Source organism: Bos taurus, chromosome 9, assembly GCF_002263795.3.
Source record: "Bos taurus isolate L1 Dominette 01449 registration number 42190680 breed Hereford chromosome 9, ARS-UCD2.0, whole genome shotgun sequence".
NCBI classification, from domain to species: domain Eukaryota; kingdom Metazoa; phylum Chordata; class Mammalia; order Artiodactyla; family Bovidae; genus Bos; species Bos taurus.
Genome location: NC_037336.1, coordinates 38,722,569 through 38,738,567, shown reverse-complemented (window position 1 = coordinate 38,738,567; position 15,999 = coordinate 38,722,569). Strand labels below are relative to the sequence as shown.

At 45.2% G+C, this 15,999-nt stretch overlaps 1 protein-coding gene across 6 annotated transcripts in view; it reads right to left on the bottom strand.

Moving 5' to 3' along the window:
- Positions 1-15,999, bottom strand: part of FYN (FYN proto-oncogene, Src family tyrosine kinase) — a 212,087-nt gene that overhangs the window by 42,393 nt on the left and 153,695 nt on the right. For all 6 annotated transcript variants that reach the window (XM_005210788.4, XM_005210791.4, XM_010808438.4 and 3 more), the window contains 3 exons: positions 10,291-10,548; positions 8,396-8,492; positions 1,085-1,183 (listed from right to left, as the gene is read on the bottom strand). In XM_005210788.4, the coding sequence (XP_005210845.1) occupies positions 1,085-1,183; positions 8,396-8,492; positions 10,291-10,537 (443 nt within the window). In that variant the 5' untranslated portion in view covers positions 10,538-10,548. The remainder of the gene's footprint in view (positions 1-1,084; positions 1,184-8,395; positions 8,493-10,290; positions 10,549-15,999) is intronic.

The following is a 15,999-nucleotide window of genomic DNA, read 5'->3' as shown; positions in this document are numbered from 1 at the left end:
TTCCTAGAGGAGATACAGGGGAATTAAAGACAAGCAAGCCATCCCACAGGGGAGTCTAACTGTCCCTGCAGTGCTGACATAAGCGCCGGGCATGTTAAATATCAGAGCCAAAGTGTGGACTCCGGGGCTGACTCTTCTCAGCAACCTCGCTGGAAAGTCAGAACTGCCTCCAGCAGCAGAGGCAGGTCCCCTAGGTATTGGGGCAGTGGGGTGGGCGGTGGGGGAAGGCCCGGCTCCCACGTTCGGGAGATCCTGTTCCACCTCCCTTGCCCTCAGTTCAGAGGGGAGGGCCGCCACACGAGCCATCCTGACAGCTCTCCACTTTGGAAATGCCCATGAATCCCCACAGGCCAGGGGGAGGAACTATGGTCATTCCTTCTAGGATATTCCCTCAGCCCATCGACCATCTTCTGAAACCACTATCAGTGAAATCCTTGCACTAACTGCTAGTCACGATTTGCTAAGAAAGAAGCCACCTGAGACTCCATGTCAAAGCAAAGGACCATGTGAAGTGCATGACCACGGGGCTTCCTGAGCGGCAGGACTCACTGCTCTTGCGTTATTCCTACCTGGGCTGTGAACGGTGTGCCTTTCCAGCACCCCTTTAAAACTCCCGTACATGCTGATCTTTAACGATTACTTACACCTCCCTTTCTTTCTGTCTTCATCCCTCCCTTCTTCCTTCCCCTCCCCTCTTTTCTTCAGCAGACTGCAGGCTTAGATCCTGGAGTGGCCAGTAATGCATGCTCTAGGTAGAATTTCATCACGTTCTTATGGTTATTTCTATCTATGGCAAAGTAATACTCGGTTTTCATTTGAGGTGCTACTATAAAGTTTCTTCTTGAAATAAATGTTTTTAAAAGGTGAGCAGGCTTTAAGAAAAACATTAAGTTAATAAAGGTACAAGCATTACGCAGATGTGGCAAAAACCACGGCATAGAGCCTGGGGGTCACAGCATTGCCACGTCCTCTCCCCTCTTGATGGCTCTCGGGGACTGCTTCTTCCTCTTGCATAAGGCTAATGAATTTATCAGGGCAACTAACGTGGAAAAGCAAGTAGTTAAGAGAAAACAGCAAAACGTACTCTTCTGCCTGGATGGAGTCAACTGGAGCCACATAATTGCTGGGAATGTAACCCGTCTCTCCAGTTGTCAAGGAGCGTGCTTCCCACCAATCTCCTTCCCTGGAGGGAAAAAAAAAAGAGAGAAAAGGAAGTGAATATGTCGACCGGTTCAGTGTTCTGCAGTCACAGGCTCGGTGTAGTGGGAGCACATGACTACCTCCTAGTCATTCTATACCTGATTTTTCCAAACTCCCACACAGCTTTCTGTGAGGGTCCAATGCGTGCCATCCACATTAGCTGGGAGAGGATCCAGCTTTGTCTCTCATCTCTCGCTTTATTTATGAATTCAGAATGTAGGACCCTTCATGAGGGGGCACTGATGGGGAAGAGGGCATTTGGCTTGGTGCGTGCTAAGTTATTTCAGTTGTGTTTGACTCTTTGCAACCCTATGGACTGTAGCCCACCAGGCTCCTTGGTCCATGGGACTCTCCAGGCAAGAATGCTGGAGTGGGCTGCCATTTCCTACTCCAGGGGATCTTCCTGATGCAGGGATCGAACCTCTGTGGCTTATGTCTCCTGCACTGGCAGGCAGGTTTTTTTTTGCCACTAGCACCGCCCAGGAAGTCCCTATGGCTTGGTAAGCGTCTCCAACTTAGAGGGGAAGGGAACTCAATCACTGCCTACTTAAGGAAAACATTGTACCAACAACAAAACTGTAATTATGTGAAGTGAGGGATGTTTTAACCAACCTTCTTGTAGTAAACATTTCACAACATACATGTGTCAAGCCATCACATTGTACACCTTAAACTTATACAATGTCATATTTCCAATTATATCTCAATAAAGCTGAGCTGGGAGAAAATAAAGGATGCACTGATGGTGCTAATTTGGCTAACAGTCTCTATTTCATCCCCAGCGTCCTGGTACCTCTATGCAGGCCCCTGGCTTTAACGTTATTTTGTCAGCTAGTAAATGATTTGAAAGAAAGAAAAAAGGGAGAGACAGAGAGCAGACAGACACTGTAGTTGCATATGTGTGTGTGTGTTTAGTCGCTCAGTGCTGTCTGACTCTTTGTGACCCCGTGGACTGTAGCCCGCCAGGCTCCTCTGTCCATGGGATTGTGACCCCGTGGACTGTAGCCCGCCAGGCTCCTCTGTCCATGGGATTGTGACCCCGTGGACTGTAACCCGCCAGGCTCCTCTGTCCATGGGATTGTGACCCCGTGGACTGTAGCCCGCTAGGCTCCTCTGTCCATGGTACTCTCCAGGCAAGAGTACTGGAGTGGGTTGCCATTTTCTGCTTCAGAGCATCTTCCCGACCCAGGGATCGAACCTGTGTCTCTTGAGCCTCCTGAATTGGCAACTGAATTCTTTACCGCTGTGTCACCTGGGAAGCCCTTCATAGTTGTATATCATTTGAGAAAGGTGGCCTGTTCGGAGGCCCAATAAAGGATGCAGATGCTCTGAATATCTGCCTTGTTTGCTTTCAAGAAAATGGGTAGAAGAATAAAGCTTACAATGGGTTATAACTTGCTCATACATTTTCCCTCTGAGGTTATTTCATCGAGTATTGACAGCACTGGCCTGAGTCTGGGGGGCAGGGGAGGAAGGGTGGGTTCAGCAGTGTGGGTGCAGGGGGAGGAAAAGACCTTGCTAAGAGGATGAGAGTCTTAGCCTCACCACTTCAGCCCAGTGTTTCAGCCACAGCATGGCCTCATCTGTCAGGCGCTCAGCGCTGTGGGCAGATGGACAGAAAGGGGGACTTGAAACACGACCCGGCTTGAAACAAATGAATAGATGGAGTGGTCAGAGTTCATAGGATCAGACTCACACAGCTGCACATGACAGGGAGCAAGGCTGGAGCGCAGTGTGCGCCTCCTCCCCCATCAACAAAGGTCAGTGTGTATGTGGGGCTGTAGCTCTGACATGAACGGTGGCACAGAGCCCTCCACCGGACTGTGGTCAAGAGTGGGAGGGCAACGGAGGACCCAACTGCCCCTGAGCAGACGGAGGCCTCCCAGCCTTTCGATCACCAGATGCCCAGCACCTTCTCTCTTGCCTTTTTTGGTCCAGGCTTTTTTTTTTTTTTAAATCACTTTTTCACTGACCTGTGTGTCAAAGCCCTCCGACAGGGAAGAGAAATGCTGGCTCTGGACCCCGGTCAGCGTCCTCCCCAGATGGATGCAATTAGTGGAGGAGGACCAGCCTCCGTGTTAAACGCAAGCCTCACTCTGTGACCCAAGCTCTAAAGCCTGACCCTGAGCAAGGTGATGATGAGCAGCCACTCCAGACAGGATTTCACACGACAGACAGACGGTGACAAGCCCATTGGTGCCACAGGTGTAGCTGCGGGAAGTGTCAGGTGGCACAAGCGGCACAGAAGAGTTCCCAAGGAAACAGGGTGCTCGCGAAGCCTTTAAAAACTGATGTTCTAATTAGTTTTCCAGTCTTTCATTACTCTATTGAATTTAAACAAATCAATCAAAAGAGGGAAATAGGTGCACCTAGAAATTCCTTTATTAATAATTTTAAATTTAGTTCATGGAGTAATTTATGCATACCACAGACTACAGGTACATATGAACACTTGTGAACCTACCACCCAACTTAAGAACTAGACTGATACTGGCTGTGTGGCATCTACCCTGTGTAGCTCCCTGAGCTTGTCCCTCTGCCTTTCAGGTTCAAATTATGACATTACAAATGTTAACACTGTAACAGTTTGTATTGGTTTCATTTCTACATCTGTCAAGGGAAATACGTGCAGTTGTAAGGACATCATCTAAGAACATATGTGGAAGTTTATTTTTTTCTTTGCACACTGCACGTGTTTAAGGAAACTGCTTTGGAGCCATTATCATTTTAACGTGGTGACATTTACTGCTCTGAACTTCCACTAGATGGAGACATTTCATTATAGAAAATAACAGTACATATCTCTGCCAGGCTTTCTTCTCTTTCTCTGTGCTTCCCACCACACACACATCTGGGAAATCTCCCAAATAGTAAGGAAAATATTAAGTACTTGCAGCAGAGGCTTATTTTTTACTGCAAAATAACCTTCATTGAGTTAGTTCTAATTGATTTGAATTTAGAAAAAAAAAGTCGATACTATCAATTTTCAGGTGCATGGAAATGTCATCTGGGACAGGAAACCAATATACTTTGCTGCAAGTTGTGACAAGCACAGCCTTATCCAGGTGATCAAGTTCTTTCCATTTCAAATTGAGCATTAACTATCTCATTTTGGTTTTGGCACCTAAATAGTTTAGCACTGATTAGAATCCAACTATCAGATCATTCTAAAGTCATGTATTAGGAATTCACAATTTTCTCTTGAATGCCTCTATTAATCTCACAAAGGTTTTCAGTCACTCATGAGAAGCTGAAAAAGATAAAATCCTTTTCTCTTTTCGAGGCCATCTAGGGTCCCTTTCTCCACCAAAGGAGGTGACAAGGACACAATGTAGTAACTCACATGTTGTGCCCAGACAGGCTGGTATAGACTCAAGATAGCAAAAGGACCCTTCTGAGCAGATGAATAAATCACTTTTTAATACACTGGAAGCCCAATTCACTTGCAAATAAATAACATACTCTATGCAAATTATTCAGCTTGATTTAGGAAAACAGGATCTTTACTAGGTTACTTTTTCTTTGAGTTACCACGAGTAATTAGTATTATTAAAATTGCATTTCTTTAAACAGTTCTTACAGTCCAGTTATTTCATTAATTTAAGAGTTGGTGAGACTTTTCTTCAACTGTTATCTTGGTCTGATTCAAATACATGATTTAAGCCTTGGCTCTGGTTTAGAATAGAAATTTCCATCACAGCTTCCCCTCTTGCTCTAGTTTAAACACATATTAAAAGAACCTCTTCCCATTCCCCAGAGCTGCTCAGAGGGCTTGTGGTCCCAGGAGCTGGGAGTTTGGAGCCCTGATGGAGCCAGGAAATGACATTTGCAAACAGAAGTCAGCCTTGATCTATGGAGCTTTGGCGCATTATTATTATAAATGCTGGATTCTTTCTAAATTTGGTCACCACCCATCTTACTCTCACAGAGCATATCCATAACAATTTGGTCAAAAGCTTACATGGGCTCTAAACCAGATTTCTTCTTATTACAATGAAAAGAACTTTAAAGGAGTCACTACCGTAAGCCATGGGGGCTTCCCAGGTGGGTCACTGACAAAGAATCCACCTGCCAATGCAGGAGAAGTGGGTTTGATCCCTGGGTTGGGAAGATCCCCTGGAGGAGGAAATGGCAATCCACTCCAGGATTCTTGCCTGGAAAATTCCATGGACAGAGGAGCCTGGTGGGCTCCAGTCCATGGGGTTGCAAAGAGTTGGACACGACTATTGACAGCACCCTAGGCCATGAGCACTGTTCCACTCTGTAAAACACTGATTATATTTTAGAGTTGCTGCTTCTGGTGGTGCAGCAGTAGTCATGAAATGCAAAAATAGGAATAAAACAGATGAATTCTGTATTCAAAAATGGATCAAGTTTAGTAATGTCCGAACACCCTGCACTGAGCACCTTCACCGGTTAGGGAGGGACCTCTCCTCCCCGTGGTGGGAAGCAGTGCCTCCAGCTCGGGCCGGGGGCACAGCCACACAAGCACATCACACGGTTTACGCTGCACCTTAAAGCACAAAAGCCTGCCCGGAGGCCTTCAGCTTCAGCCCCCAGACAGGGAAAGGAGTGGGAGGGCCCACACGGGGGGTGTGGCAGCTGCCCCAGGGAGAACACAGCCTGGTCCCTCCTTGTCTTTCAAGGGGTGGGAGCCAGGGGCCCAGGAGAGGCTGGGGAAGGGGAGGGAGTCGCGCGCCATCTGGTTCTGCACTGCTGCTTTGTTTTTCCTTCACCATTTTCCCTTCCCTGTTATTACCCTTGACTTCGGGATATTGTGTTTGTTACAAGAACTTTATTTTCAACGCTCCATAACCTTGAAAAAGGGCATTTAAATGGCACGTAGGATGAGAAATTCCACTGGCAAGAAGGAAGAACATTAAAGGGGAAAAAAAGTCCTTTATAATATTGTCTTCTAAGGGAACAGGTCAGAGCCTCAAATGCCTCCTGTAAACATTAAAGACCACGCATGCAATTCACGAAATATAGATTGAGGTAGATCGGATCTTCCTTGAGTGCTTCTCCAAAATTCCAATCAGAAGCCATTCCAGATCTGACCCAGCTTAACAAAGGAGGAAGTCACAAATTAAGATTTTGGCAACGACTGGCTTCCCAAGTGCCCTGCAAACCTAGTGTGTGGACCCATGTGAGTGTGGAGAAAGCCTACGAGAGTCACTTAAGGTATTTCCTATATTTCTCAATTCTTACCTTTTAGAAGTTACAAATGAAAAGTTCTAACCAACCTTAGCATTTAGGAAATACTGAATAAAATAGGGAGGGGAAGGAGGGTGGTATTTCAGAGCTCGAAATTAGCAGCCTCTGACAAGAAGCATTCATCTGAGCATCGAATTAACAACAAGGAATCAGAAATCAGAAGGCATCAAAGCCAAATGCCCCCTCTCCCACTTCCCCTCAAACCTGTATGTAACTCCAATGGCTCAGTTTCCTCTGACTTGGGCCTTTCCAGCCCCAAGCCTGACACTGCACTCCGTATGCCATCCCTACATTCCACCCTCGGCTCTGCCACTTGCTAGCTCCACGTACCTGGGCTGCTCTCTATCCTGAGCCTCTGGCTCCTCCTATGTCAAAAGATGACTACGAGCCACACCTCAGTTGCTGTGAAGGGCAAATGAGAACATCTGCAACTTAGCACATGGCTGGCACCTAAGAGCCCTCAACAAAGAGCAGCTGTTCACTAGTTAAAGAAAAATTCCTGTGGCTACAGGAGGAGGGCTGGGGGGTGGGGTGGGCAGGTAATGTTCTTGATCCCGGTACACGTTATATAGGTATGTTTGGTTTGTGAAAATTCTGCAAATGGTACACCTTTAAAAAAACTGTGGTAAAATACGTATGACATACAAGGTACCACCTGAACTATTTTTCAGTTGAGCGGTGTTATTATGCGAGCACCACCATGCACACTTTTGATCTGTACGCTTGACCATACGAAATTTAAATAAAAAGTTAAAAAAAAATCCCATCCACCCCCGTTAATGGTGACAATAATAAATTAAAAAAAAAACAACCCAATCCTATAACTACAGAGACAGTTCCTTCTGATGTCTGGAAGAGTCACTGGCCTAATATGGGAGGAATTTCATTCCTGCCCTTGAAAGGTTGTCCTGAGTTGGGGGCATTTGAGAGGAGGGGAGGGCTTTACAAGGAGGCAATGTTCAGGGCCTGGGGGAGTTCCTTGCTCCAAGGACTACTCCTCTTTCCTGGGATGTGCAGGGTGAGCAGGGCTGTGGGAAAGCAGAAGTGCCAGGCGTCCGGGCCCTTCCACCATCACACAATCCAGTTTGCTCAAAGGGCAGAGGGCAGATTAACTGGACCTTCCTAAGGGGCTCTCCGTCCTTATTTTTCCCAGACACTAGGGGGCGCTCATGGGGGAAACTTGAGGAGTAGGGGAGGGGGCCTGACTAAGACACAGGGGACATCATTTTCTTCTGAGCCTGAATTTTTCTGGAGGGCCCTGACCTGTGCACCTTGCCTGAGCCTAATAGACACAATATTTAAAAACTGAAGGGAAATCGGACTCATATTTTACTCTCCCTAAAGGAAGTATTAAATGGAGGATTTGAAACATGAGTGATTCTCGCCCTTGACGTTTCCCCATTGCCTGCATAACGGGCTGTTCCTACTGGCCACATTGAAAAGGCATGCACTGTAGTCATTCTCAAGAGGGCCAAATCGGTTCTCCTTCCCCCTTACAAAGGTTTCAATTGCAAATTTTCATTATGGCAAAATGCCTCCACAGGCTTCACCAATTAGAATATCTAGCGGTTTTGAAAATGGAATGTGTTGCCAGCGTTTCATGAGGCCAGGGTGACACGTGAAATCTGAAGAAAATCTCAGGGCAGAGAGAGGGTAATGTGGACAGGCAAGCCCCCCATGCCAATCATCTGAAACTGTGGATTTGTAGAGGGAGATCCTGGTGTTTCCACAGCCTTTAAACCAAAACCATTGACTCTGCTTCTATGCTCCCAAAAAGCTCCCTGGACACACAGAACCATAGAATACCACACTGGTTCATTGACTCTTCTTTCCTCAAGTTAAATTGCTAAGAATTAATGGATTGATGAGCAAGTGCTCTCTTAGCATTTCAGAGATATGAAAAAAGGTGCAGACTGCTAACACTAGAATCACTTCCCGGCCTGAAAGGCATGCCTGCTTTCTTCTCCCTCTCCGAACTTACGAGCTGTTCAATATTTGAAATTTTTCTCCTTTGTGAAAACTCAGGTCATCTTCCGTCCGTGCTTCATAGTCATAAAGGGCCACAAACAGGGTCACTCCTGACAAAAAACAAAATCAAAATGGGAGAGATTATTACACCAGGGAAAATTAATTCCAAGAGATTAAATCTTCACTAAAGCCTCATTCTCAAAATTTACATCTAATCAGCACTGATAACATCAGGCAGTGTTGTAACTAATGCGTGAAACCAGAGTCACGAGCTGAATTTATGCCTCAGTCTTTGTGAAAGGAAGCATTATTTGAGCTGACTAAAACCCAGGGCTGAAGGATTTCTCTCTGCACACTTGGAATGAGTCTTCGAGAATAGACAGATATTAATATTACATTTTGGCCACAACCAAGGGCAACAAGTAGCAACATTCAGTTCAGATGGGCAGCGCTCTGCAGCACTGACAAGACACGCTTTGCCCCCATGAGGAGCCACATGAGGCCCAGGGAGAGACAGCAGAGCGCACGCCTTCTCCCAGCAGGCACGGGGTGTGTGTGCTGGGTGCATCTCTGGCCCGTTTTCCCCGCTGCATCCTCCAGAGACAGACGTCCCTAGACTGCCTGATGATTTCTTTCCTTCAGCCCCCCATTCCAGGTGCCTTCCAGGAAGGCTGGAAGGATAAGGAAGTGTGCTCAGCCTCCAGTCACCCATGAAAGGCCTGCTCTCAAGGGAAAGCTACATTCACCATAAGGATGAAAATAAATATTTTTTTCTACTGAACAGAGTGTGAAGTGTTGGCAGCACAGAAGTAGCTAGTTGCCCAAAGCTCTGGGTCAGGTCCCCTGGATATAACTACACTACCCTGTTGGGTGCAGAGGGAAGAGAGGCCTTGGTAGTGCCAATTCCCCACGTAAAAAGTAATAGTGGGCTATTTTATAAGACCTCTGCTCCCAGCTGAACTGAGAACATATGGATTGATGTATTATATATATATATTTAAAAAACTTTTATAATAAATAAGACAGTTTTGGAACAAGTTATGTCAAATATCTAGTTACCATGGTTCACATACTGGGAGAGGCTTTGGAAGATTAAGGATGCATGAGATATCTTACAAATATTTCAGAAAACATATGTCTGAGAACACACGCCAGATATTTTACAAAGTATTAGCTAAGTCAGCAAATGCACATAGCAGTGAAACACAGCCTAGGGAAAAGAAAAGGAAAAGTTAAAAAAAAAAGAAAAGAGAAGATCCCTTAAGGATACATAAGATTCAATTTTAAAATACAAAAGAGATGAAAATACTTGAGCACTGATAAACTCTGTCATATAGAAGACAATGGGAGGATTAGAGAGAGAATCAGTGGAGACAAATTGCCAAAAAATAATATAGCCAAATGAGCCCACCAGCTGGGAAGTGACCGGCAGGATGGAGGTTAATTAGAAAGCTGAAAGGGCAGGTACTCCCCTGGAAACAGTCTGAACTGGGGGTTGTGGGGAAGGAGTGCTTTCATAGCTGGAGAACTCAAAACATCCATGCTCATATCCAGTCCTGAAACTTCTGATTCAAAAGATCTGGGATTGGGGGTGGGGGTGGGGCTCAGGTATCTATATTTTGAAAAAGCTGCCTAATAATTCCAAGCCATCCAGCCAAGGTTGAGAGCCACTGGCCTCAAATGATCAGCAGAAAGTTGTGCCTCGTAACCCTCACAGGATTCTCACAGAGCAGCAGCTGGGGGACCCCCATGCCGCTGTTGCTGGTATCTAGATTTGTCCATCAAGCTTTAGTGATTTTAAGAGCCTTTCATCTGGTAGCAGGGAGCTGGAGAGTGGTTAAAAACTTAAACACCAAAGGAGCACAAATGTTCAATGGCTAAAAGATTTAAGAGTAGCTTCATCCTGACCTGTTCCTCCTCTTGTTCGCAAGGTCCCAGTATGAGACGAAGAGTTCACACCCCCAAAGACGGTGAGTCCTTGGCCCCCGGCCCCGTGGAAGTTGTTGTAGTTCGGGATGGAGGTCACACCGAAGCTGGGGTAGTGCTGAGGAGTGGGGTCTGTACCATAGCGGTACCCGGAGCTCTGGTTCAGACTGCCATCCCTCTCCTCCGTCAGTTTTGTTGCTTCTTTGTCCTTACATTGCACACAGCCCATTATCTAAATTCCTGTGGAAAACAAACAGAAAGAGGCACGTGAACTTGGATGCCCCCTAGTGGCTGGGTCGCTTGACTATAAAGGGGAATCTTTTACAAAGTTCTCATGCAGTATTTCACGCCTAGAGGGCCATGGAAAGCTGAGGCTAGCGTTGGCGGTTGGAAGCAATCTCAATGCCCTTAACTTGACCATCACATTTATCCCTCATATGCTCTGGCAATGGGATCAACACACAGCATTATGTTCACCATGCAATATTTTCCCTCACATGAGGTCTGCACCCTTACAATCCTGTAATATCAGATATCTGCCTAAAGACTGTCCAAAAATATAACTTGGTTTTCTCTAGTCATCTTAAAAAATAGTGTATGCTCTCAAAAATTAATCTGTGCAGTATTAGAATAAAACATTAGAATAAAACCCTCCATCACAGCAAAGAAAATCTAAAGAGAATACAGGCATGTTGGAAAAGCCAGAATATAGCCCTTAAATAGCTTACTGTACTTCTTCATTCATGGGTACTCATTCACAGACACACATTTGCTAAATTTTAAGCAATAAGATGATATGTATCAAAATTAAGAAATAATCACTAGATGAAAAAAATACAGTTGGCAGAAACTGAGAGGGCTGAGTGTATTTGCAGGATGTCATGATAGCCTACAGTCACAAAATCATTTAAACAGGCTAATTAATTTTTTAAATTTCCATTAGCTTTTGACATCTTTCAGAAACACTTAAAAGCTCATTCCCATATTCTAGAATTAGTGGTGAATTAAAACTTGAGTCACTGTCACCCCATCCTCCTTCCAATTAAACCTACTGTGTCGGTGCTGGTCTCAGTAAAGGGCATCAGCTAAGACCCAAGTGTTCTCGTAAGAGTCCTGAAGCTCGTCTGTCACTGGCTCCTCTTCGTTTACTTCTCAGCCCTCCTGTCTCTCACTCTACCATCTAAACATGCCTAACTTCTCAGTGCTTAAGATTCTATTCTTCCCACTCACCTTTCGTCCTTGGAACATGGCTTTGAACCCCTTTATCCTCTCCTCTCTGTTTTTTTTTTTTTTTTTAATATGGACCATTTAAAAAAAGTCTATATTTGTTACAGTGGTGTTTCTGTTTTATGTTTTGGTTTTTGGCCATGGAGATATGTGGGATCTTAGCTTCCTGACCGGGGATTGAACCCACACTCCCTGCATTGGAAGGTGAAGTCTTAACCACTGGACCACCAGGGAAGTAAGTCCCTCCCTCTCCCTTTATGATACACAATATAATCTTCATGTCTCAGTTAAGACACCACTTCCTCTGCAAAGCCTTCTCTAATTCCCCGCCATCCCCCAGGCTGGGGTGCTGCTCTTCCTCAGTGCTCATACGGCATCTTGGTTTCTCTCTTTACAGCATCTATTGTGCCATATGAAAACATGGCCTTCCCACGTGTCTCACTGCCCAGTAGACTGTGAGCTCCAGGAGAGCAGTGTCCTGTCTGTTTTTGTCATTGCTATATTGCCAGTGGCTGGCACATAGTGGGTGCTCAATAAAGAGCAACTGAATGAGCGGAAATTCTCTAACCACTGTTTCTCTTTTATCCTTTCTGCCTCAAAGCCAACCCTTCTTCCAGCAACTTTTATCAGCACCGTGCCCTGTGTTTTAGAATCTACCAGCATGTGTGAGACGTGAAGAAGATTAAAAAATGGAAGGTGAGTTGGTTAAATGACCCCACTTTGGACTGCAATACCCTGTCCAGCTGTTGGCGGGGAGGTAGAAAATGCAATGGATGTCCCTGCCAAGTTCTGAAAAGTGGCCCATTTGGGACCAAAGAACCAAATAAGAAACACATGACATCACGTGTAATTACATGTATCCACCGGGGAGAGTACAGCTGGTACAGGACGAGAGGGGACATGAGGCGGTGAAGGGCAAGGAAGGAACTAGTATCTCTCTATATCTCGCAAACCAAAATGGGGGTGCCACATCAGACACAGACACTCTGGGGGGGCACTTTTCTGAGCACTGCTTCCATGCCAGCTGGGGTCATGGAAGCAATATCAGACTGTTTAAGGCCCTCTCACATTACATGTTTCAGTAAATACTTATTGAACTGAATGTCAGTTCCTGAGAATGGAAATGTTTGGAAACAAGCCTCCTGCTGCTCGAGCTGAGCTCACCAAATCTGGAACACATTTACGCGTAAATCATTCCAGATTAACTTACAGTGTACTCTGTCCAACATGCTCTCTAACTTATGGTAAACGAATGTGATTTTTAACAAGTTTCCAATAGGAAATGCAAAGTATCTCCAAGGCATGATTGGCTGAAGGATTTTCATCATTTGTTGTTGGTGTTACTTCACAAGACTGGTAAATATCTTGCTCACTTTATATTAACCCTTTCATGGTGGAACGTTGCCCTGAGCTGCTACAAAGGCCAATAACACACTGCTTGTCCTAGGTGCTTTTCTCAGAGATTCCACTGACTTGCTGTAATCGGAGGATGTGTGACCTGCATCACAGAATCACATCATTCATGCCAGTGGTTCTCAGCCGCGGGGGACTTGGTGGCCCGTGACCAAGGGACATGTCTGGCTGCACAACTTGAGGGTAAGGAGGACTGCTGGTATCCAATGGCAAGACACTAAGGGTGCTGCAAAGCCTCCTGGGTGAACGGGACAGCCTCTAACAACAGAGAATTACCTGGCTCCAAATGGGAACGCACGGAGCTTGAGAAATCCTGAATTACGAAGAAGACAGAATTTGTAGCTATATCTTTGAAACAGTATAAGAGCTGTTTTCCTTATACGCATGTGATTAACACTGCAGTCCAGAATGCCTTCCTTGGAAGAACAGGTATGCTGGGGCGAAAAAGGCAATTTAAAAAACTGACACAAAGTGCTGTTTTTTTCTCGAGAAGTTCATTCCTGTGACAGAGTATATCATCTAAAACCACTGAGAACTCTCACTACAAACTACTCTTTCAATTCTATCAAAAAAACCCCCTACATCAGAAACCTATTGAAAACAGAACCCTACATCTAACCAAACTAAGAAAAAAAATCTTTTAAGAATCTACTGGGACCAGTCTCTCAGAGCTATCTAAGGTGCTGCCTCCGGGGCTGCAGTCTTCATTTTGCCCCAAGTAAAATGTAACTCACAAATATCCAAAAAGAAAAAATCTACTAAAAAAAGTATTACTACTGTAATAAATGTTTAACAGCTTTTATATAATTCTATGAAACAATGGAAGGAAATAAATAGTAAGCTCCTTGGAAGCAGTGATTAATCTTTGGTTTTTGTTTCGTTATTGCATCCCCATTGCCCAGAACAGTGCCTGAAACACAGCAGGTACTCAATAAGTTATGTGTTACATGTTAAATGCAGAAACCCCAAACTCAATCAGAATTGTAGAAAACAATTCTCTTTTCTAGAAGGGACAGCTCTGTTACCCCTTCACGTGCTTGCAATTTTGCATAAGAAATGTTTCTACTTGGATCTTGCTTATCCTCTTCACTTTGTTGACAAACATGAAGAAAAGGAAATAAATCAGGAAATGCAGGCTCAAGTCATTAAAAGCTACATTTCAATAAAAATATTTGTATAAGAACTTGTGGTCTTCTTCTTCCCACTTGAGGTGGTCAGACTATTTCCTGATGAAAGGGGTCAGAAGATGCTATGAGTTGTACTGAGTGTGACTTCAGGCTCCTTGCCATGAAGAAAAGTTCTGAGCATTCAGGTTAAAATAAAAACATCCTTATTATGTACAGTTCTGTAGTGTGGCTTTTATGGCCCATGCTGTGCATCCATCGTGAACATATAAAGCACTAATACACTAGCTCAAGATCTGTGCGGCACTGGGAAATGCTGAATAATGCCATTCAAAAGTGGGGCCCTGGGAGTACTCTGATCAGTAAATCATACATCATGACCATTGTCCTCCGCACATTACCATGCCTAGAAAAACTGATGCATAGCACTTTGACCAGCAGGATCCTGTACCTGTGGTTAAGGTATAGATTAGAGCTGTGAAGACCCCTATTCTCCAGTCCTTCTGCGAACATAGGGGCTCTGCTTCTACTATGTAAGTAAAACCTGATTTACTTAAAATTTCCTTAGTCTTGTGGGTGCTTTCATATGTGCCACAAAAGCATGAAACAATGGGCAGAAATCACTAAAGAAAGAATCATCCCAGGACTTCCACGCCCTCTTCCTATGAGAGTGATGGACATCACCCATCCATCACATAGGTGGCCTCAGAATCCTTTTTCACATAGCCCTTGGGTGGTTGACGGAAGCTGACATGAAGGATGGAATCTATCCGCTACTCTGGGCACAGGCTACTTTGGTCTAGCATGAGTCTGGTGGAATGTACATTCCCTCCACTGATGCCACAGAACCCGGTCCGGTTGGTTAGATGCACATTAAACCCAGATTCACCCACATTTCCTCATATGCCAATCAATGAAGCAACACCTGTATGCCCAGGTTACACCACAGCAGGACTTGTGAGATTTCAGGCATGTGAGAGAGCTAAGTACCAGAAAAGGAAAATAGCCACTGGCGGTCTTCTGCAAAAAGCAAATTATTTTCTCTTGAGACACACAAATAGGATAGCAGGAGGAGGAAGGTGAAACCGACAACAATTTCAACAATGTAAGCACTTTGCCTGAAAAACCAACCGAGGTGGGTGTGGAGAAGAGAAGAGCTCTCAGACGTAAGTGGCAGCAAGGCTCTTGACAGCCCAGACTCTGGAGAGTGACAGGGAGAACACACTGGCCTGGGTGCTGATGTGGCATGATTCCTGGGGCTCTCATTCACCATCCCTTTAGCTGCTCTCTGCTCTACCTGGGTGGGTATCACGAGGAAAGTAAAAGAATGGGAAAGGGAACTAAATTAAGAACCTGGAAACCAGACACAAGTAACTGAGCTGGGGACAGCTGGAAAGGTATTCAAAGCTCAACTGTAGATTGACTGCACAGCTGCATCGACTTCTCTGGGGAAAAAGCAAAAACTGGCAGCTTCACAACCAAACACCCTTTTCTAGTCAACAGTAATAGCGAGGCAAATGGATAAGATGTGGCAGAGTCACATGAGAAATGGATTGACTTCAGGACAGAAGACTCATGGCAGGGAACTCTTGATCCTTGTAAGACTGGAAATACCCACAAGAATCAATCTGAGGTATATATTTCTGTGTCCTCGATGGGGAAACTAATCCCTGAGAGTCTGGGGAAGGCTTTCCTTAGCTTTCCCCATGGAACAGCTGGACGCAGGACATTCGGAGACAGAGGAGGGCCTCACTGGTAGCAGTGGTAATTGGGCCACAGTATCTGTCACTCCAGTGTCTCAGCGTTTTCATATCTTTTACAATATGGCTCTCCTCTCTGTGGGATCCTGGGTCCTGACCCCCTGCAGGCAGTGCTGTCTGATGGGGACAGCCAGGACAGAGGGACCAGGGATGTCTGGGGAGGCTAG